General features: G+C 50.1%; 2 protein-coding genes across 8 annotated transcripts in view; one reads left to right on the top strand and one right to left on the bottom strand.

Moving 5' to 3' along the window:
- Nucleotides 1-16,270, top strand: part of B4GALNT3 (beta-1,4-N-acetyl-galactosaminyltransferase 3) — a 107,239-nt gene extending 90,969 nt beyond the window's left edge. For both annotated transcript variants that reach the window (XM_049882158.1, XM_049882159.1), the window contains exons 8-20: nucleotides 603-681; nucleotides 766-832; nucleotides 3,254-3,397; nucleotides 4,486-4,595; nucleotides 5,531-5,631; nucleotides 5,877-5,938; nucleotides 6,562-7,345; nucleotides 9,108-9,427; nucleotides 10,115-10,268; nucleotides 10,501-10,573; nucleotides 10,982-11,135; nucleotides 11,798-11,924; nucleotides 13,835-16,270. In XM_049882158.1, the coding sequence (XP_049738115.1) occupies nucleotides 603-681; nucleotides 766-832; nucleotides 3,254-3,397; nucleotides 4,486-4,595; nucleotides 5,531-5,631; nucleotides 5,877-5,938; nucleotides 6,562-7,345; nucleotides 9,108-9,427; nucleotides 10,115-10,268; nucleotides 10,501-10,573; nucleotides 10,982-11,135; nucleotides 11,798-11,924; nucleotides 13,835-13,943 (2,284 nt within the window). In that variant the 3' untranslated portion in view covers nucleotides 13,944-16,270. The remainder of the gene's footprint in view (nucleotides 1-602; nucleotides 682-765; nucleotides 833-3,253; nucleotides 3,398-4,485; nucleotides 4,596-5,530; nucleotides 5,632-5,876; nucleotides 5,939-6,561; nucleotides 7,346-9,107; nucleotides 9,428-10,114; nucleotides 10,269-10,500; nucleotides 10,574-10,981; nucleotides 11,136-11,797; nucleotides 11,925-13,834) is intronic.
- Nucleotides 16,271-17,157: 887 nt separating this feature from the next.
- Nucleotides 17,158-21,124, bottom strand: part of NINJ2 (ninjurin 2) — a 190,041-nt gene continuing 186,074 nt past the window's right edge. For 5 of the 6 annotated variants that reach the window (XM_049882150.1, XM_049882149.1, XM_049882151.1 and 2 more), the window contains 3 exons: nucleotides 19,325-19,556; nucleotides 18,045-18,228; nucleotides 17,158-17,529 (listed from right to left, as the gene is read on the bottom strand). In XM_049882150.1, the coding sequence (XP_049738107.1) occupies nucleotides 18,062-18,228; nucleotides 19,325-19,556 (399 nt within the window). In that variant the 3' untranslated portion in view covers nucleotides 17,158-17,529; nucleotides 18,045-18,061. Of the gene's footprint in view, nucleotides 17,530-18,044; nucleotides 18,229-19,324; nucleotides 19,557-19,830; nucleotides 19,920-21,124 lie in introns of those variants that run through there. The other variant, XM_049882154.1, reaches the window with a different exon arrangement.

Raw genomic sequence — 21,124 nt, 5'->3', positions numbered from 1 at the left:
ACTCTGTTCTATAGGGTCTCTATGAGTCAGAATCGACTCAACAGTAACAGGCTTAGGTTTTTGTTTTTTAAGCATGCGTAGAGTACTTGCTATGTGCCATCCACTATGGTGAGCACTTTACATGTATTTCAGCATAGCGGTTAACGGCATGGGCTCTGAAGCAAGACTGCTGGACCAAATCCCAAACCCACCACTTACAGCCCGGATGACTTTGGGCAAATTACCCAAGATTTCTGTGCCTCACTGTTAGTATATAGAAAACACTTAGAACAATGCCCGGTACGTAGTAACTACTCCAAAGGGTTAGCTGTTACTGTTTCATTTGATTCTCCCAATTATCCTGCGAAGTAAGTGCTATTATTTCAATCCTACAGATGAGGAGATTAAGTTCACACTGGTAGTAAGTGGGGGGGTGGGTATTCTAAACTGGTTAAATGCAAGCTCCTGAGATTGTAAGAGCAAAGGATAAAGGGATAAGGGGAGTTTATGGCTGGTGGGAGAGAAGTAGGGGTCTGGGGTGGCGCAGTGGAAGAGGGCCAGAGGGGGTGACCACAGGGGCCTGAGAAGACAGCCCTGTTTTCTCTGCTCTCTCCTCCTACCAGCCTGTCAGCCTCCCACAGGTACTACTTTGAGGTGCTGCACAAGCAGAATGATGAAGGCACCGATCACGTGGAAGTTGCGGTGAGTGCTCCCCCTTGTCCCTTGAACCCTATTTGAGACTCAAGTACCTCCAACCATCCACATCCACCCTCTTTCCTCTTCCAGTGGCGACGGCATGACCCTGGAGCCAAGTTCACCATCATTGACTCAGTTTCCCTGTCCCTCTTCACAAGTGAGTAGGCTCTGCCCCTAGGCCAGAGACAGAGGTGAAAGAGTGCCAACATGCAGGGTTCAGCCCACCTAGGGTGTGAGGTGGGAGCCGAGAAGGCTAAAGCCCAAGGTGCTTAGAGCGGTGGGTGTGAGGCGGACCAAGAATAAGGGACAGAACCTAAAGCGGCCTTGAGGTCAGGGGTCCTTAACTCTCAGGGGTCAGCAGCCCCTTTGAGAACCTGCTGGAAGCTTTCTGAGCCCTCACCTGAGAGAAATGCCCTTGTCCACCAACACACAACATTTTGTATACAATCTCAAGGAAACCCAGAGAATTTGAGGCTCACCCCAGATTAAAAACTTCTGATTGAATCTAATCCCCTACTTTACAGATAAGCAACTGTGATTCTTAACAAAACTGTGGCCATTGGAGAGGAAACTTTCACCTGCTTTCAATTTGCAGTAAATGAACTTTTCAGTTGTACTTTCCATTGCCTGTGATTTCCACAGCAAAACTCCTGTCCAGGGGGACCCCACTGACAAATTGCCCTCTTCTAGGCCTCTCTGGCAGGAGGGGCCGTGTGGGTCCCAGTGTAGAAAGAGCAGGCACAGCTAGAACCCAAGGGAGGAAGGGAAGGGTGAGTGCTGGGAGGGGGGCAGAGAGGCAGTGGGAGGTGTGTGGGCTTGAAGGAGGACAGGATGGAGAGAGAAAAGGAAGGTCTGCATTCACAGGAGAAGGTGGCCGTGTGGAACGGGCGAGGTTGGTGGGAGGAAGTTACGGTGACCAAAGCAAGAGGCCACAAGGTCATTGCAAGAGGCCACAAGGTCATTGCAAGAGGCGCAGGTTGTGAGCTGGTGCAATGGTGTAAGAAGGAATTGGAACCCATATATTTAATGTGAACCTAGAAGAAAGAAGCCCATAGCAAAGTTCAGGTAAGAAACTAGTAAAGTGGGCCATACGTAATGTACTTCAGTAGAGAAGGAAAGCCTCTATCTGGGGCTCAAGGCAAAGCAACCGAGCAGGCAGAGAGCAAAGACAAGTAACCAGCTCCCCCAAGGAGGCTTTGTTAGAAAAGGGAAGAGGTAGGTATGAGGCAACCTGAAGATGAGGATAGGAGGGAGAGGAAGACAGGGGGAAGGCAGGGCTGCCTTGAACGCTAGAGGGCTCACTTCTCATGGTAGGCATTGTTAGTTTGTGTATTTGAGAGGTAGCATAACCTGGACTCTGGAGCTAGACTGCCTGGGTTCAGACTTGGCTTTGCTACTAATCAGTTGTGTGACAAGGAGTCCTGGTGTCTCAATGGTTAATCACTCAGCTGCTAACCAAAAGGTGGGTAGTTTGAACCCACCAGCCGCTCTGCGGAAGAAAAGACCTAGCAATCTGCTTCCGTAAAGATTACAGCTTCGGAAACCCTATGGGGCAGTTCTGTTCTGTCCTATGAGGTTGCTATCAGTTGGAATTGAAGGCAAATGACAACTAAATTGTGTGACATTAGGCGTGTTACTTAGATTCTCTTTGCCAAAGTTCCTTATCTATAAAACAGAAATGACAATTGTATACAAGTCTTGGGGAGTTGTGAAGATTAAATGGGTTAATATTTGTAAGATACTTATAACAGTGCCTGGCTTAAAATTAGTAGTAAATGCTATGTAAGTGTTAGATGAGTTAATGATATTTATTTTATTGTTGTAAAATATATGTATGACACATCATTTTTGCCAATGCAACATTTTTGGGTTTACAATTTAGTGACATTAATCATGTTGTGTAACCATCACCCATAATTGCTGCCAAATTTCCTGTCACCATAAACAGAAACTCACTGCTTCCTAAACAATGGCTCTCCTCTCCCTCCCTCCCATCCCTGGCAACCATTAATAAACTTCGGTCTCTACACAATTGCCTATTATTATCATTTCCTATAAGGATATGAAAAGATCATACAATATTTGCCCTTTTGTGATTGACTTATTTCACTCAGCATGATGCTTTCAGGGTTCATCCACATTGTCACATGTATTAGAACTTCATTTCTCTTCATGGCTGAGTAGTATTTCATTGTGTTTATATACCACATTTTGTTTATCCATTCATCTGTTTGACTAAAGATATTTATAATGAGAGCTCTCCAATATGTAGCAGTAAGCCATTTTGAGGAAGAGGTGTCTTTTCCCAGTTCACATGAAATTGTGATGTGGGTAGCCTTGGGTCTGGTGCAAGGGTCATAGGGAGATAAAGAGCTAAAACAAGTTATGGTTGCAGGGCTAGAGAGAAGAGGGACTGAGTGCATCCCACACTGGCCTTGTTGGAAGACAGAAGTCTTATCCAAGTCTTCCCCTGCCCCTCGTGGGCTTCTGCCCCTCAGAGAGGCAGGGGGACTGGTTCTGGGCTGGATTTGCTCCAGGACTCACAGCTTCCCTCTGCTCCTTCCTTCCTGGGGCCCAGATGAGACGATCCTGAGAATGGATGAGGTGGGCCACATACCACAGACAGCGGCCAGCCATATAGGCTCCCAAGACTCTCTTCCCAAAGATGAGCAGTCTCTGGCTGACATGCTGCGGCCTGACCCTCGGGACTCCCTCTATCGAGGTAAGGCCTTGGCCACACATTTGCCACTACCATCCAGTCTGGGAACAGTGCACTGCCAGGTTCAGGAGTGGTGGGAGGTAGGGTGGGGAAGACTCAGGAGACTTGTCAGTTCTGCCACAGTATCCCAAAAGTCATAGAACCTTTGTCTTTTTCTTTGCAGTGTAAAAGGTAATATGCATATGGGAAAAGTACAAAAATATATATGTATAATTTAACAACTGTACAAATTACTACAGAGGAAACATTTGTGTAACCAGCACCCAGAACAAGAAATAGAACTGGACCCCAGAAGTCCCCCCGTGCATCCCTCCCTAATTACAAATGTAATAGTTGGATTCCAACTCTTGTCACCCAATGAGAGAAATATGTTCACACTAAGGTGCTAGAGTCTTCATACATTACTCCTCTTGAGAGTGTTTGCATTTTAAAAGATGACAATTGCAAAAAAATGACAAACAGAAGAAGAGCGGGTGCTCAGCCCATGGAAGGAAATTCAGTTACTGGTACTGCAGTGGGGCACGGGCTTTGTAGTCTCTTGGATGTTTCTAAGCTTTTATTGAGGGTAGCCCTGTACTGGAGGAGCCCTGGTGGCACAACGGTTAAGCACTTTACTGGTAACCAAAAGGTTGGCAATTCTAGCCCACGAGTGGCTCTGGGAGGGAAAAGACTTGGTGATGTGCTCCCGGAAAGATTATAGCCAAGAAAACCCTATGGGGCAGTTCTATTCTGTCACGTGGGGTTGCTATGAGTCATAATTGACGGCACCTAACAACAACAGCCTGTACTGTTATTCCAAAGTCAGCTAGAGCACCTTTCTGTACCTTGTACCAGGGGCTGTTCCAAGTCCTGTGCCACTAAGGAGCTTCTCAAGTGCTCCTGCCCCAGAAGATTGGCGCCAGCCTGGGTTGGCAGCTACACCCGATGGGCACTGACTCTGACCACAGCTGCCTCTAGGGAACAGAAGAAAGTCCTGCTCAGGGCAGAGGACTGCACCCCTCATACCTCAGCCAGGAGCTTTTGTGGCTCTACACCAGCCTCAGTTTCAGGCTCTCACCTCCACTCCTGTTCCTCTTCCCTACTGTCCTCAGTGCCTCTGATCCCCAAGTCTCGTCTCCGCCATGTCCTGCCCGATTGTCCCTACAAGCCCAGCTACCTGGTGGATGGGCTCCCTCTGCAGCGCTACCAGGGACTCCGGTTTGTAAGTCTTGGGCCCAGGCAGTGGGGGCAGGAATGGAAAAGGGATTGCTGCCTATGCCTGGGATGGGAGGCAATGAGACGGAATCCTTCCTCTCCCCACCCCCTCCGCCCCCCGAGCTGAGGAGCACTTTCATTCCAAGTTGCCTCTGACTCCAATGGACTGCTCTGCAAAGCCTGAGAATGGGCATTCTGCTTTAAGAAACACCCCCCACCCCCCCACCCCACAACTGTGCCACAGTGATGAGGTCAGGGGAGCTGGGCCAGGGCTTCCTGCTTTGCTTCTACCTGTCCTGCCTTTGTCAGTCCTGCCAGCTGATCTGCCAGCAGTTTTGATTAAATTCACAAACAAGGCACTAGGGAAAAATCAACTATGGAGGAGAGGTTAGCTTTAAAGAACCTTAGCCCAGTGTAGAAACTGAAGAGGCAGAATGAACACTATAGATCTAGAGATGATTACAAGAGTGCTGGAGGCAGGAAGAAAGAGGACAGGAATCAAACACCCAATCAGAGAATAGGTGGACTATAACTGAGAAGGTTCTTTGGTGGAGGTGACCTTGAGCTATGTTTAAATGGGACAAAGGAAGCAGTATAGTAAATAAGAGGAGGGAGGTTGTTTGTAAAGGTAAAGGCATCAGATGGCAGAGGGAGCAGGGAATGGTCTTGGCTGCTGCTGAGGTATGAGCTGGACAGGAGGTGAAGGTCAGGTGGACTAGAGAGCTTGACTCAGGGGTTACCTTTGGTCCCGAGAGTCCAGGAGAGGAGGCATAGACAGGAATAGGATTCTGGCTGAGTAACAAATATTTCAATCAGAGCTCAAAGTTGCCCTTCTCTGCTTGCCAAGGGCAGCTCCCTAAGAGCCCTGTATGATCATCCCAGCTAGGGATTTCTTACCAAGACCCCACCCTCTTCTCCTGCTGCTTCTTTCCCTCCTTCCAGGTCCATCTGTCCTTTGTTTACCCCAATGACTATACCCGCCTGAGCCACATGGAGACCCATAACAAATGCTTCTACCAGGAAAGCACCTACTACCAGGACAGGTGAGTGATGCTGAATGGGGCAGGAAGGTGGTCTTGCAGGGGGCTCTATAGGACTAAAGAAAAGTGCTCTGCCAGCCCGAGGAGTCTTTGGGGACATCACACACTCACAGACACTCTCTCATCAGCCTCCTTCCTTCACTGTAGCCTGGGGCATGACTTCAGGTTCCTGCTGGGACCTCCAGCAGAGCCAGGGCTTTAGCCTGCAGGGTACCGGGTACCAATCTCCATCTCCCTTTCTTCTGCAGGTTCAGCTTTCAGGAGTACATCAAGATTGACCAGCCTGAGACTCGAGAACCAGAGCAGCCAGGTACAGAGTGACAGCTGAGGCTTCCAAGTCAGGCTGGGAAGGGTGACCACAGTCTGTTTCTAAGGGAAGTTCAGACTATGCCAGCCCTGCTCTTGAGGAGCTTAAAATCCAAGCCACATAATCTCGTGCCCCATACCCAAGGGAGTCAAGAACAGTACTTCCGTCCTCTTCCACATCAAGATGCTTGGAAAAAAAAAAAAAAAGGCACTATTTGTAACAGCTGGAGGGGATTTGGAGCTGTGGAGGAGATTACTTGCATTGCTTGGAGGGGGATTGCTATCCCAGACACACTGTTGGTGAAGCTCTGCTGTAGTGAAGCACACCTTGCTCAGGAGTCAGGGCTTGGCTTGGGCCATTTGTATCACTCAACCTTCATAGCAACCCTGTGGGAGATGGATTATTGATCCCTTTATGCAGATGAAGAAACTGGGGTCAGTTGAGATTGAATAACTTGTCCAAATTCCCACAATATGTAAGTAACAGAGCCAGGATTCCATCTCTGGCCTGGAAGCACTGAGTGTGTCACACATATGATTATTAGCTATCTTGTGTGTCTTTTTTGGGAGAAAGGTTGAAACCCCCTGAGGGGAGGAATGGTGGTTATTAATGATGTGACCTTGCAGGCTCTGAGGAGGGCCTTCTTGAAGATTCCCAGTACGGAGATATGGCAGAGGAGACCCCTGCCCCCAATGACCAGAACTCCAGGATGCCCACCTCCACCCCTGGGCAGGAGGACATCACTGACTACCACCTCCGGAGCCTGCGGAGGCTTCTGGTTCAGCCTCAGGAGGGCCTGCTGGTGCCTTTTTCCAAGCAGAACTCCACAGCTCTCTCCCCAGTGAGGATCAGTGACATCCCAGCCCAGCAACCAAAGAAGAGGGAAGGAAAACCCAGCCCTGAGCTCAGCCAAGATTTTCCTCATTCTGACCAGTGGCTCCCTGGGCGCCTGGCAGGGAGCCTGCCTCAAATGAAGGGGCCTGGGCCCACTGGTGACGGCCCCAGGAGGACTCTAGAGCAGTCCCAATGGCTGAGTCAAGTGGAGTCATTCATTGCAGAGCAGAGGAGGGGAGACAGGATGGAGCCTCAGGCCTCCAGGAGGGGTTGGCATGGAGGGGAGGAGGTGGTAGTGGTGGCTGCAGGCCAGGAAGGACAAGAGGAAGGAGAGGAAGAGGGAGAAGAAGAGGAAGAGGAAGAGGATGTGAGTGAAGTGTTCGAATATGCGCCTGTGTTTGACCCAGTAGTAAACTGGGACCAGACCTTTAGTGCCCGGAACCTCGACTTCCAAGCCCTGCGAACTGACTGGATTGATCTGAACTGTAACACATCTGGCAACCTTCTGCTTCCGGAGCAGGAGGCTCTTGAGGTCACGCGGGTCTTCTTGAAGAAGCTCAACCAGAGGAGCCGGGGGTAAGGTAAAGGGCTCTGCTGGGGCCAGGGGCTGGGGCACATGGGAGCCAGCAGGTTCCCCCAGAGTCCCCCTGTTGTGGAAATAGCTGGAACTTTACCCCCAACCCAGGCTCCTGGGCCAGTCAGTCAGTCAGCTCCATCATCAGGCAAGGTTCTTGAAGTCTCCTCCCTCAGGAAAGGAGCAAGTAAAGAGATATAACAAAGCAAAGGCTAAAAAAAATACAAATGAAATCTCCCAATGTGGGCTACAAGGCCTGGGGCTTTAGGTGTGTGTGCCTCATATTCTTTGTTTTTTTATTCATTCGTTCTGCCAATCAACATTTTTTTTTTTTAGATAAAATTCACCATTTTAAAGTATACAATTCACTGGTTTTTAGTATATTCACAAAGTTGAGCAACCATCACCATTCTCTAATTCCAAAACAATTCCAGCACCCTAAAAAGAAACCTCATATCCATTAACAGTCACTCCCTATCCTCCCTCCCTCTTCCCAGCCCCTGGCCACCACCAACCTACTTTCTGTCTTCATGGGCTTGCCTATTCAGTGTATTTCATGTAAATGGAACCACACAATATGTGTGTTTGATGTTTGGCTTCTTCACTTGGCGTAGCATCGTCAAAGTTCATCCACATTATAGCATGTATGAGTAAATCCTTTACGGCTGAATAATATTCCATTAAGGAGCCCTGGTTACCCTAGTAGCACAATGGTCAAGCACTCAGCTGCTAACACAAAGATAGGTGGTTTGAACCCACCAGCCAGTCCATAGGAGAAAAGACCTGGTGATCTGCTCCTGTAAGATTTGCAGCCTAGGAAGCTCCGTGGTGCAGTTCTACTCTGTCCTATACGGTAGCTTTGAGTTGGAAATCAACCAGACAGCAAACAACACATGCCAATATTCCTTTGCATGGATATACCACATTTTATTTATCTAGTCGGAGCCCTGGTGGTACAGTGGTTAAGACCTATGGCTGCTAGCCAAAAGGTTGGCAGTTGGAATCTACCAGCTGCTCTTTGGAAACCCTATGGGGCAGTTCTACTCTGTCCTGTAGGGTTATTATGAGCTGGAATCAAGTCGACAGCAATGGGTTTATTCCTCAGCTGATGAATATTTGGGTTATTTCTGCTTTTTGGCTATTATGAATAATGCTGCTATGAACATTTGTGTACAAGTTTTTATGTGGATGTATGTTTCATTTCTCTTGGATACATACCAGGGGTAAAATTGCTGGGTCCTGTAGTAACTCTATGTTTAATCTTTTGAGGAACTGCCAGACTCTTTCCCAAAGGGGTTGCACCATTTCACATTTTCACCAGCGTGCATAAGTGTTCTAATTTTTCCATATTCTCACGAACACTTGTTATTATTTGTTTTTAGTGGGTGTGAAGTGGTATCATTGTGGATTTGATTTGTATTTTCTTAATGACTAATGATAAGCACACCAATGAACATTTGTCTAATTACCCATGTGTCTTAGGGACTTTTGATTTGAAGGGGGCATTTTATTAATGAGTGTCAGTTTCTCAATGAACGCCTTCACTGTGAGCCCTCTTGCTCACCTTAAATACTTAGGGTCGTAGAGCTGTGACAGTCTTCAGAGATCATCAGGTTCAATGGGTACATTTTTAAAGATGGAGGCACTGAATCCTAGAGAGGTTGAGCATCTCGCCTGAGGCCCCATAGCTAGTCAGTGTCAACGCCATGCTCTCTACAGTGTGGGAAGGAATTACTCAAGACACCCCCCTCCTTTCTGTCACAGGAGGTACCAGCTGCAGCGCATTGTGAACGTGGAGAAGCGGGAGGACCAGCTACGTGGGGGCCGTTACCTCCTGGAGCTTGAGCTGCTGGAACAAGGCCAGCGCCTGGTGCGGCTCTCTGAGTACGTGTCTACGCGAGGCTGGCAGGGCATCGATCCAGCTGGCGGGGAGGAGGTGGAGGCCCGGAACCTGCAAGGCCTGGTCTGGAGTCCCCACAACCACCGGAGACAAGCCCTGAATGCCCGGGTCCCAGAGCCGAAGCTGTGCTGGCCCCTGGGCTTCTCCTGGAATCACCGAGCCATAGTCCATTTCATCGTGCCTGGTGAGCCTCGGCCAAGCCTGGGTATTGCTAGCAAAGCAGGGATCCTGATAATAATCGTGAGTACCTAGGTCTGTGCTCACTGATTTGATCTCACAACAATTTGTGAGAGAGGCCATTTTACAGCTGAGGAAACTGAGGCTCACAAGAGAAACATAACTTGTCCAAGGTTACATGGCTAGCAAGTGTTAGAGCTAGGAATTGATCCTGGCTCATGGGCCAGTGCTCTTTCTGTCATGCCAAGTCTCAGGGTCAGGACTGATAATCAGATGGGGTTGCTATAGTGCGGGTTACAACTGGTCTGGGGAAATAAGACAGGGAGAGTACTTAATAGGGCAGGTAGGCTGGTTTTTATGAGAAGGTGGAACAAGCAATAAAGGATGATAATAAGATGGACCAATCCTAGGGTGTGAGTGTTAGAACATGGCAGGTGACCGAGTAGAACTGATGAGGAGCTTCAGCCAAGGCCTTCTCATGGGGCCCTGCCTGGGAGGGCATGAGGAGGGCAGGACACAGAGGCCCCTTTAGCTGTGGGTCCTGGCTCTGCCCTTGTGTCTTTGTGCTGTATCACTGAGGGTTTCCCAAAGTTGTACTATCCCCTAAGCAGAGGACTCCCGACTGTAACCAAGAGTAGAGGTGCTCACCTTTGCCCACCTCTGCTTCTTGCTTTCCTCTACCCCACTGGGGTAGTGAAGAACCAAGCTCGCTGGGTGCACCAGCTCATCAGAGACATGGAAAAGCTGTTCCAGGTCACCGGTGACCCGCACTTCAACATCATCATCACTGACTACAGCAGTGAGGACATGGATGTTGAGATGGCACTGAAGAGGTCCAAGCTGCGGAGGTGAGGAGGGCCCCTGGTCAGGGCATCTCCTGGGCTGCCTCCTCCCTCAAGTCCCAGGACTGGTGGGCCTGATGCGGAGCCAGCAGTCCAACCCAGCTCTCCTGATTTCCAGTCCCTGGCTTTCCCCAGAGAACTCACCTTCCCATAATCCCATCCCAGGATCAGTTCTCACCTCTGTGCCTGCCACCTTCCTCCAGGGGTCCTGATACTCAGTTCTCTCTTCTCCCTGCAGCTACCAGTACATGAAGCTAAATGGAAACTTTGAGCGCTCAGCTGGACTTCAGGCTGGCATAGACCTGGTGAAGGTAAGTGGCCTGGTAGGGGCTTGGGAAGTATAATTAAAGACTGGCAAGAGGAGAGAGACATTCGGGATGTGTAAGGTGGTCAGCTCCTTGGGGAGGAAGGGAGAACACAGGGAGTCCTCTCTGTATGCTGCAGGGCCAGTGCCAGGGTGGGACTAAGAAATGACAATAGAGCATTTGCCCAGTTATCCAGAGTTTTGGGGTTCATAAAGAATGGGGAGAAGGCTCAGAATTCACCCTCTGATGGTAAGAACTGTGCTCTGATGCCCAGTACTGTGGGAATCTTCCCACCAGTTTGTTCTGGGGAAGTTTGTCGGTCATTTCAATGGGGAAGAGCTTAGGGATTGTCTGAGACAGTAGCCTGGTCTCCTAGTGGCCTGGTCTGCTGACCCTGCCCACGTCTATCCCCAGGACCCACACAGCATCGTCTTCCTCTGTGACCTCCACATCCACTTCCCAGCTGGGATCATTGATACCATCCGGAAGCACTGTGTTGAGGGCAAGATGGCCTTCGCTCCCATGGTTATGAGGCTGCATTGTGGGGCCACCCCCCAGTGGCCTGAGGGTGAGCCCTGCCCTGGGCTGCAGGGGGTGGGAAAGACCTCTCTGGCCTTGACCCTTAGCCCCAGAGCTGGAAACAGTCATGACCGCAAGTGTCAGCATCTCCCCCTGACCCCTAGCTCCTGCTGCCTCTGCTCAGCTGGACAATCCAGCAGAGAAGGGCCTAGGACTGTGCTGACAGCAGCAGTAACAGCAGCAGCAAGCATTTCCAGCCTCTTCATCCCCTTCGTTCATTGATCAAAACATGTGTTAAGCCACTGTTATGTGCCAGACTCTGTGCCCCTCTGAGGATGTATGTTCCTGCCTATAGCCTGGAAAGGGAAACAGACAAGGAGACCAACACTCAGCCGTGCCTTCAATGGCTGCTGTTATCAGATTCTATCTATAGGGCTGTCATCAGCCCTTTTGGTCACCCCCTGGTGGGACTGCTGCTTTTTGCTGGCTTTGAACCGCAGCTTAGGGAGCATCTCCCCAAAACAGGCAAGGTACTTCTTCAGTTGAAATCGTTTTCTGTTTCAGCTGACCTTATTCAGCACATCAGAGCCAGCCCTGTCCTCCCTCCTTCAGAAAAGTCTGTAGGAATACATCCCTGAAGCCTTTTTCATTTTCATTCTTCCTGGCCCGTGAGGCTTGTCTCACCTGGCCTCATTCCTTGTTTGTCCACAGGCTACTGGGAGGTGAATGGGTTTGGACTGCTTGGCATCTATAAGTCAGACCTGGACAGGATCGGGGGCATGAACACCAAGGAGTTCCGAGACCGCTGGGGCGGGGAGGACTGGGAACTGCTGGACAGGTGACTGGGGACAGGCTGGAATTCTATCCCGTCAAGTGCTCTGGGGAGGGAACAGGGCTAGACCAGCCAAGCAATCCTCCTGGCTGCAGATTCCTAACACATAGGTCAGTCAGATGCTGTGGAAAGAGCACTGAGCTGGGGGAGGCTCTATCACTTACTAGGGTTCAGATTTACCTCACTGACACTCAGTTTCCATATCTCTTAGAGGGGGATGATACTTTCTCTGTCTGTGTCACAGGGCTGGTGTGGAAATTAAAGGTGTGAAAAAGCGTTTAGTAAACTGTCAAGGAAAAAAAAAAACCGTTGAGCCCTACAAACATAAATGATAATATTCTTAACACCAAGCGAGACACTCTTTGAGGATATGACTACATTCTCCCTAGCCAGATAGCAGCTTTCCTGCCCTCCATGGCCGCCCAGAGGAGGAGGCAGAAGTTGTGTGAATGGACAAGAAAGACATGGGGAAAGGGCCAGGAAAGATTTTGGGACCGGCTAAAGAGAGCCATGTGGACCATTAAAGGGCAAAAAGATATCTAGAATGTTCTGGGTCCCTGGAAGCCAAGGGAGAAGAGGGTTTTGGGGAGGAAGAAATTGTCAATGGTATGAAAAGCCTCAGAGAGAAGGAGGAGAACATAGTATAAGCTGTCAGACTTGGCAAGTGAGCAAGAAGGGTATTTTAACAGGAAGCAAGTTTGGACAGTGATACTAGGTTGTAGAGGTTTGAGGAACATGGAGATGGTGAGGAAGTGGAGGCTGTGTAGTATAAGACTCTTGTTTCAAGAAGTTTACTGCCAAGAGAAGGGGACGAAAAGAGGATGGTGCCTTAAGGGGAAGGAACAAGGGGAGAGAGAGAGGGAAAAATCCAAAAAAGAAAGATTGTAATTGCTGGTGTGGTGTCCCAGAGGAGGTGAACAGGCATGGTCAGGAGCACCTGGGGAGGGGGCATCCTGACAAGGAAGAGACACACTTCCTCCTGAGAGACAGGGCAAGAGACAACCACTCACTACTCTTGCCAGGTGATTTATGTATATTACCTCATTAATACCTCCTCCCACCAAGCTCTGTGAGGTAGGTGTAACCATCTGCATTTTCCAGGTAAGAAAACTGAGTCTTGAAGAGAAGTTAATAACTTGCCCCAAATATCACAGCTAGTGAATGTCAGAGACTTACAAACCAGGTCTGCTTATGTTTTCTTCCCTAGAGGGAAGAAAGAAAAGGAAGACGGTACCATTAAGAGAATTTAAGGTGAAAAGGAAGGAAGTTGAGGGAGCTTCTATCAGATAACCAGAGTTCATAAAGCTAGATCAAAGCAGGTCCCAAAGCAGATGGAAGCCCTGATTTGGGAAGCCTGGTCTAGCAGTTCCCTCCACCCTTGATCTTCGTGCCAGATTGGGCCTGAGAAGAAAGAGATTGTGCCCAGTTCTAACTATTTCCAGCCCTGTGAGAGAGACTCCCAGTGAGCTACACACACAAAAAAGGTACAGGAAGGCCCTGGGGACAAGCTCTTCTGCTCCCACCCTCTGCTTCCATCAAATAGTAATGGGGTACCTCTGTAGGCTAAACCATAGCTATTGGGTACTTAGTGTATGTAAAATCCGTCACCTCTTATCTTTACCACCACCCTCCTATACATAATTATCCTCTTCCTAGAGATATGCAAACTGAGGCTCTGAAAGATGACATTACTTATACAGCTACTAAGTCACGGAGCTGGAATTCAAACCCACATTCTTTCCACCACATCCTTCTCCCTATGCCCAGTGGGAAGTGAATAGATGAAGAAAGGGACAGGGTCTGACGTAGATGTGGAAGGGCAGGTTCCTCTGGGGTCCAAGCCTCTCCCTAGGGACCTCTCCTGCTTCTGTTGGCTCATCCTGCCTTCCCCCCCGCCCCCCCCCCCCCCCATTCAGGATCCTCCAAGCAGGCCTGGAAGTAGAACGTCTCTCCCTCAGGAATTTCTTCCATTATTTCCATTCCAAGCGAGGCATGTGGAACCGCCGCCAAATGAGGTCGCCATAATCCTGAGGGGTGGCCTGCTGGACTGACCACTTCCTGCTCCTTGACTTGTGGTTGCTCCTCCAGGGCCCCTGCTCGATGCTGGAAGACGGCAGGGAAAGGGGTAGAAGCAAAGGCTGGGGCTCATGAGGCCTCAGCTAAAGCCCCCACTTCACCAGGGCTGCCCCCTTGCTCAGAGAGCGGTGCCAAGGTTCCCTTCTCCATCCTGGGGCCTCCAGAAGGGAGGACTTTGGGAGAGGGGCCAGGAGGGGCCACTCATTGTCGACAGAGATGGAACAGCACCTGAGAAGGACGGGGCAATTAGTTCAAGGAAGGCAAGACCGCTTGAGCAATACCATCCTTGTCCATGAGGGTGGATTCCAGCACCCACCCAGAGCTCCTCACAGGGAATATGGACCACAAACTGGAAACTTTTGGGACATATTTTTGGGGGGTTTTATTTTTTTTAACAGAAAACCAAAACTGTAGCTGTCCAGTCCCTTGCAGACCCAGCACTGACTGTGAGAGAGGGATGAAGTTGTATATCTAGGGAAAGTCCCCACTTGCATACCTCAGACCCATTCCTGTGTAGTATCAAGTCCCTTGGTCCTGACCCTGGCAGCTGATTTGTAACCAGAGGGGCTGGCTCCGTGGGGAGCGGTTCTCAGCTGTACCCCATGCACGTGCCTTCCAGTGACATGCACCTCTCCCAGGTAGCCACTGAAAGGTGGCCACCAACAAGGGCATTAACCTTACCCTCCAGGTGGAGCTAACTTCAGATTGACCAGAAGCACAGAGCTGACATCATCATGCTAGTGTGACAGGGGAGCTGGGAGATGGGCACGTGGTGGGCAGTGGGCTCTTCATCTTACCAGCGTTTGGCATACAGGCCGTGCAGAATGGGCAAGGTGAAAAAGGCAAGGAAGTGAAGCTTAAGTCTCTTCCCAGCTCACCCATAAGGTACAGCCTCTGGAGAGAATATGAAGAAGAGAGGAACGCAGATGTGGAAATAATCCATCGACTTCCCTTAGATGAGCAGAGGGGATGGGGGCAGGCAGGAAGGTGGAAAGGGATGTAGAAAACTTGCAGAGTCCTCACAGTCCAATACCCCTGTGGACTTGCCCTTCTACAGGGAGAACCCCAGCCACCTAGCAGGGCTGGCGTCAGGAGGAACATGCTGGATCTGTGCCTTGGGTGGAAGAAGGTGTTTGGGCGAGACCCTGACCGTGAAACAGGGAGCAGAGTAGGAAGGGGGCAGGATGAAAGATTTGGGAAGGTGAGAGCATCTCCAAGTGGAAGGGAGCAGGGGGCAAGAGGAAAGGCAAAGCTAAGCAGTTCAGGGAAAATAGCCCTTGGCCCTTGTACTCTACTGCCAACCTTCCCCCCACCCAGCTGATTATCACACACTTATCTTGCACTAACAGTCCCCAGGTGACTTTGTAGCTGGGGGTTTTTCTACTGCTGCTGCTGCCTCCCCCACTGCTGCTGAATTCACCAGTGGTGCATCGGATGCTGGATCTTGAACTCCAGTGTCTGTTGAGGGAGGGGAGCACAGGGCCTCTGCTGTGAGGAAGGACTGCGGGTGCAGCAGGGCCCAGGAGGCCAATCAGCTGAGCCCAAGCTCCAAGCTGTGCCAGAGCCCAAATCACAGCATCTGGAGCCTCAGGAGCTACCTAGTCGGTGTCTTACTCACCAAGGGCATAAGCTTGGCATAAGGGAGAATGGAGAACCTTCTGGGGGTGGGGAGAATCCCTGCCTCCCTCTAAGAAATCAGGAAGGAAGGACAAAGTCTTTTCAATTAATAGGTTGTGGCTTATGGATGCCATATAAGCTCCCTAGGCCCTGGCTTGTTGTGGTTCCTACACAGGCCTGCTGCCTTCTGGAGAGGGCTTATATGGAGTAGGCGAGGGCTGCAGTTGGCCTGGTGGGGCCCAGGTTTCCTCCTGGGGCCACTCACCCTCATCCTCAGGCATTGCACCGGCAGGTCTGCAACAGCCCAAATAGCCTCCTGCTTCACTTCTTCTGATGAGCCAGCCCAGCCTTCTCCCTGCCCTGCCCACCACTCCTCTGTCCCTAGGCCAGTGCCTTGTGCAGGGGTGGATTAACCAGTAAGCAAGGTACGCACTGGCTTACTAGTGTTTACTTACTAATCTGTAGTGCACAATTTCCCATAGGTTTCACATCTTTGATGTGGTGAAAAACAGGTGAACTTGTGTACTACAGATGAGTAAGCAAGCACTAGTAAGCCCGTGCGTACTTTGCTTATTGGGTAATCTGTCCCTGGCTTTGTGTTTGATATTTGTTACCTCCACACCGTCTGCCTTAAGTGGAAGGGCCTGGCATGGCCCCTACTCTGTAGGAAAATGGGTTGGGTTGGGGGAGGGAACGGGATGGGGGGAGGGAATTAAATACAGCATCTTCTTAGGAAAAAAAATGGCTCTTGTGTTTTCCTGTTGTCCTTCCACGGTGGGAGGGGTTGGCTGAGGGGCACAGGAACACATCTGTGTCCCTCAGCTGTCAGGCATCTGATGGACACGCCAAGTTCCCTCTCATGCCATCCTCCACCCTTTACCATTATTAGTTTGGCTCCTGCCTGTGTGGGAGACAGCCTTCTATGAGCAATGGGTTATTCAGGAAGGGGGCATTGTCCCTGTCTGAGGAGCTCCCAGTCAAATAGTTGAGCAGGCATTTTCTGCTTCTGTGGATTAGCAGAGATGCGTGGTTTCAGCTGAGAAAGAATTTTGGCTACCCTGGGTGAAGGCTAGCTATAGTGAGCAGTGGAGAGGAGCCAAGGTGTGGCTTATTCTAAAATAGCAGACAACCTAAAATCATTTCTGTTTTAGCTGGGGCTGCTCTGTGATGCCTTACAGGTGCAAACTTACCTTCCTAGTTATATTTAGCCTAGGCAGAGATCAAAATTGGTTTGTATTCCTTAAACACATGTTTAAGAGAACGTGTAATTGTGAAAGCTAGAGTAGGTTTATAGTACAATCTTGAAAAAGATTCCAAGCATCAATCCAGAATGACTAATCTGGAATTGATACAGCAGATGATAATTAGCCAAAGGCATGTGGGCCCAGGTAAGTTGAATCAGAGCAGAACCCACAGGAGAGGGAGTGATTTTAAAGCCTGGTATTTGCTCCTTTGAGCCCTTTCCAGGACACAGATGGAGAGGGAATTCAGACACCAACCAGGATGGTTGGGCCTTCACCGCTGAAAACAGACATTGACTCACAGTGGATATGCAGAAAATTTTATAGACAGAAATCATTCCATTTTACAGAAAGGAAAACTGAGACCCAAAGCAGAGGGAAGGGATGGGGTGGAGTAAGAACCAGAGTCCTCTAGCAGGAAGACTCGGTCCTTCTCACATGCCCTGGGTTCAGGAGATGCTACCAGGGAGGAAAGGCTGGCAGTACTCCAGTCTGAGCTTAGGACTCCAGGCCAAGGTGGAATTCACTTAAATCAGCAAAATATCCCATCTTCATTCAGTTACTCATGGGAAGGGAGCAAGGGCATCTATACTGTCCTTTTAGAAGCTCTCCCAGGGTCTGTGGAACGTACCCGACAGCCTGGGAGATCAGGGATGAAGGAGTTCCAGACCCAGTACCTGTAAGGGAAGCAAAGAAGAGGCAATGAGAGGGCAGACCCAGTGCTCCTCAAACTTTAATGTGCACATGATTCACCTCGCAATCCTCTGGAAATGCAGGTTTGACTCAGCAGGTCTGGTGTAGGACCTGAGATTCTGCATTTTCAATAACTTCCCAGGTGGTGTGGTTTGATCCCACTGGTCCATGGGCCACAATTTGAGTAGCAAGGATGCTAGACAATGCCAAAGAGGAACTCCACATTTCCATCTTTCCTCTTGCCAGAGGGGCACAGCCAGCCACCCCACCCCAAGCTATAGATAAACCCAAGTCCAGGAACTGAAGTAGAGCACAAGAGGGTTTTGGGGAGGCTTTTTCTAGTCTCAGTTCAAGCCCTTCTCCAAGATCCCCTCCTTGCCTCCTAAATCTGTAGCCTCCTTTTTCTTGACAAGGAATCTCTCTTCCCAACCCTCCTGAGGTGAGAGAAGGGCCACCTGGGGAGCCCTTGGACCTAGGACCTCCCATCCTTCCCCCTCACCTGGGCCCAGGCTCCGTTCAGAGAGGATTTCTTGAGGTCCTGGCCACCAGGAACCCTGTCTTATGTGCTCCGAAGGCTGTAATGAAGATGTTGATGACAACAGTGATGAAGACCAGGCTGGTGGCAGCATTGTTGAGCTGATTTAATCTCCACTGGTTTTCCACCTCGTTCAGGTTCAGCCGTGCTGTGGGGAGGTGGGAGGTTGGAGGTAAGGGTCAGGGTGGGGGCCTCAGCCCCGGGTGCTGTGGGGAGGTGGGAGGTGGGAGGTAAGGGTCAGGGTGGGGGCCTCAGCCCTGGGTGCTGTGGGGAGGTGGGAGGTAAGGGTCAGGGTGGGGGCCTCAGCCCTGGGTGCAGTGGGGAGGTGGGAGGTGGGAGGTAAGGGTCAGGGTGGGGGCCTCAGCCCCGGGTGCTGTGGAGAGGTGGGAGGTGGGAGGTAAGGGTCAGGGTGGGGGCCTCAGCCCCGGGTGCTGTGGAGAGGTGGGAGGTGGGAGGTAAGGGTCAGGGTGGGGGCCTCAGCCCCGGGTGCTGTGGGGAGGTGGGAGGTGGGAGGTAAGGGTCAGGGTGGGGGCCTCAGCCCCGGGTGCTGTGGGGAGGTGGGAGGTAAGGGTCAGAGTGGGGGCCTCAGCCTGGGGCTTTTCTCACAACATCCGTTGGAACTTAGAGAAAGTCTGCCATCTCAGAGATCCATGTAGCAGAAATCAAGGAAGGGGGGAGTCATCAGGTTGAAATGCCTTTGCTCTCACTGAGCATCCATGTGGTTTTGGGAATTTACACTGGGTCTTCTAAGAGTGGGAATAAATGTTCACAAAAATGCTATGAAGAACTCTTGACACAAGTTAGTGAGGGCAGTCATTCAGCAGGTATTTGGGGAGTGTCCACTACATGGGATGCCAGGAGATAAGACAGCATGCCTGCCCTCACTGTATAGGAGTCGTCGTTTGGGCATTTGTGGATGCAGAGGGCTACCACGATGTTGTTGTTAGTTGCTGTCAAGTCAATTCTGACTCATGATGGCCCCATGTGTGCAGAGTCAAACTGCTCCATAGGGTTTTCAAGGCTGTGACCTTTCTGAAGCAGATTTCCAGGCCTGTCTTCGGAGGCACCTCTGGATGGATTCAAATCGCCAACCTTTTTGCTAGTGATTGTGCCACCCAGGGACTCCTAACACGAGGTTAAAAAAAAAATTAGGTGACCGTTAAATTGGCATGTGCGGAGTGATATAGGGAGGTGCTTTAGGGCTTCTATTCCCACCAGGGGGCGCTGAAAGGCTGGCTCCTTACCGATGACCACGAGGAGGATTCCGATGACCACCTGCAGAAGCAGGGAGATGCTGATGAGCGTTACCAGGGTGGTGTAGTAATGGGAGGACGGCCCCTGCTCTAGCACCGCTTTCAGCCGCGTGGCGTTGGACATGAAGAGGGCCACGTCCAGCATGCTCTCTGCCACGCTCTTCTTGGTGGCATAATGGTTCAGGTTGATGGGCTGGTTCCTCCTGGGGTTGGAATTCCCGGGCTGCAAGAGAGAAACCAAGCCTTACCTGGAGACTCCAGAAGGGAAGCAGTTGAAAGAACAGAGGGCTATTAAATTTTAGTTCCCTCCAAACCAAGTGGGACTGAGAAAAAAAAAGGCTGGGCTAGGGGAAAAAAAATTATTTTTTGAGCTCTGAAATGAAATTTATATTTCATGGAGGGTCACCCCTCACACCTTCACCCACCCATCTGAAGAAAGGGGGAAGGGTCCTCGACTGCTTGAAAATGCACCTTCAGCATTTTACTCACGATTTTACCTGGGCCAGGTGTCAGCATGGGGTTGCGCTCTTTTCATCTGAGAACTCACTAGGAGGAGCTCTGAGGCTTAGGTGAAAGTAGAAAAAGTCCCAGAATGACATGGCCCCAAGGCAAGAAGCACGGATTAGCAAGGGAGCATGGGTTGCAGGGGTGTGTGTGTGTGCTTGAGTGCACTTTAATTTGCGTGTGTGTGTGCTTTAAGTGAAAGTTTACAGATCAAATCAGTCTCTCATACAAAAACTTATACACGCCTTGCTGTGTACTCCTAGCTGCTCTCCCCCTAATGAGACAGCACACTCCTCTTCACCCTGTATTCCCCGTGTCCGTGTCCGTTCAACCAGCTCCTGTCCCCCTCTGGCTTCTCATCTTGCCTCCAGACAGGAGCTGCCCACATAGTCTCACGTGTCTGCTTGAGCCAAGAAGCTCACTCCGCATGGGCTGCGTTTTGATCTCTTTCGGCCCCAGCTCGGGTTCACTCAGGCTGTTACAGCCACAGACGTGTGTCAGAACACATTCACAGAATTCTGTCTATATACGTGCAGCGATGTATACTAGACAGAGCCTCTAAATTCTTTTTTTTTTTTTCATTTTTTGGCTAGAATTTATTGAAGTATAATTTCCTTTTGATTAGATTTTAAAGCATACAACGAAGCTCCTCAAGAAGCCACTAATCCAAGGTAGGCTCACAATACAGGGCATAGGGTATCAACTTCTGGGTTAGGCCAAGAAATTCAGACTGTATACTGCAAGCGATCTGCAGTCACTCAACGTTACTTGGGCAAATTTCAGGGAGATTAATAGTAAGTGGTGCCTGGCATGGTTTGGCCTAGGAGGGACCATAATAGAGAGGCCCATTCAAAAGTTATGGTCTTAATTTAGGGTCAGGGTGACAAGAACTGAATTATAGTGGTGGTAAGAAAGGAGAGGGAGGACTTTGAAAGATGTTACAGCCTGGAGGCAGGGAAGCCAACCCAGCAGATACCATAACAGGATAAATATCTGTTGGATGGATGTGATGGATGGATGGACGGACGGACAGACGGATGGACGGACGGACGGATGGATGGATGGATGGATGGATGGATGAAGCAGGTCTCAGAAGGTTCTGGATATGTTCTGCTCCCTGTATTCAGTGTGACCCCAGCAAGTCACTTCACTTCTCTGTACCTCAGGTAAAAACATAGACCTCAAGACCAATGGGAGAGGAGAGAAGCCTACCTGATCAGGACCTTTGACTCTAAAAGCCCTTAAGAGGTCCTCAAATGCAGTGGTTTCCAAACTTTTCTGATAGTG

The sequence above is a fragment of the Elephas maximus genome, chromosome 4, assembly GCF_024166365.1.
Source record: "Elephas maximus indicus isolate mEleMax1 chromosome 4, mEleMax1 primary haplotype, whole genome shotgun sequence".
NCBI lineage: Eukaryota > Metazoa > Chordata > Mammalia > Proboscidea > Elephantidae > Elephas > Elephas maximus.
The sequence above is the reverse complement of the archived record's forward strand: the minus strand, read 5'-3'. Positions and strand labels throughout refer to the sequence as shown.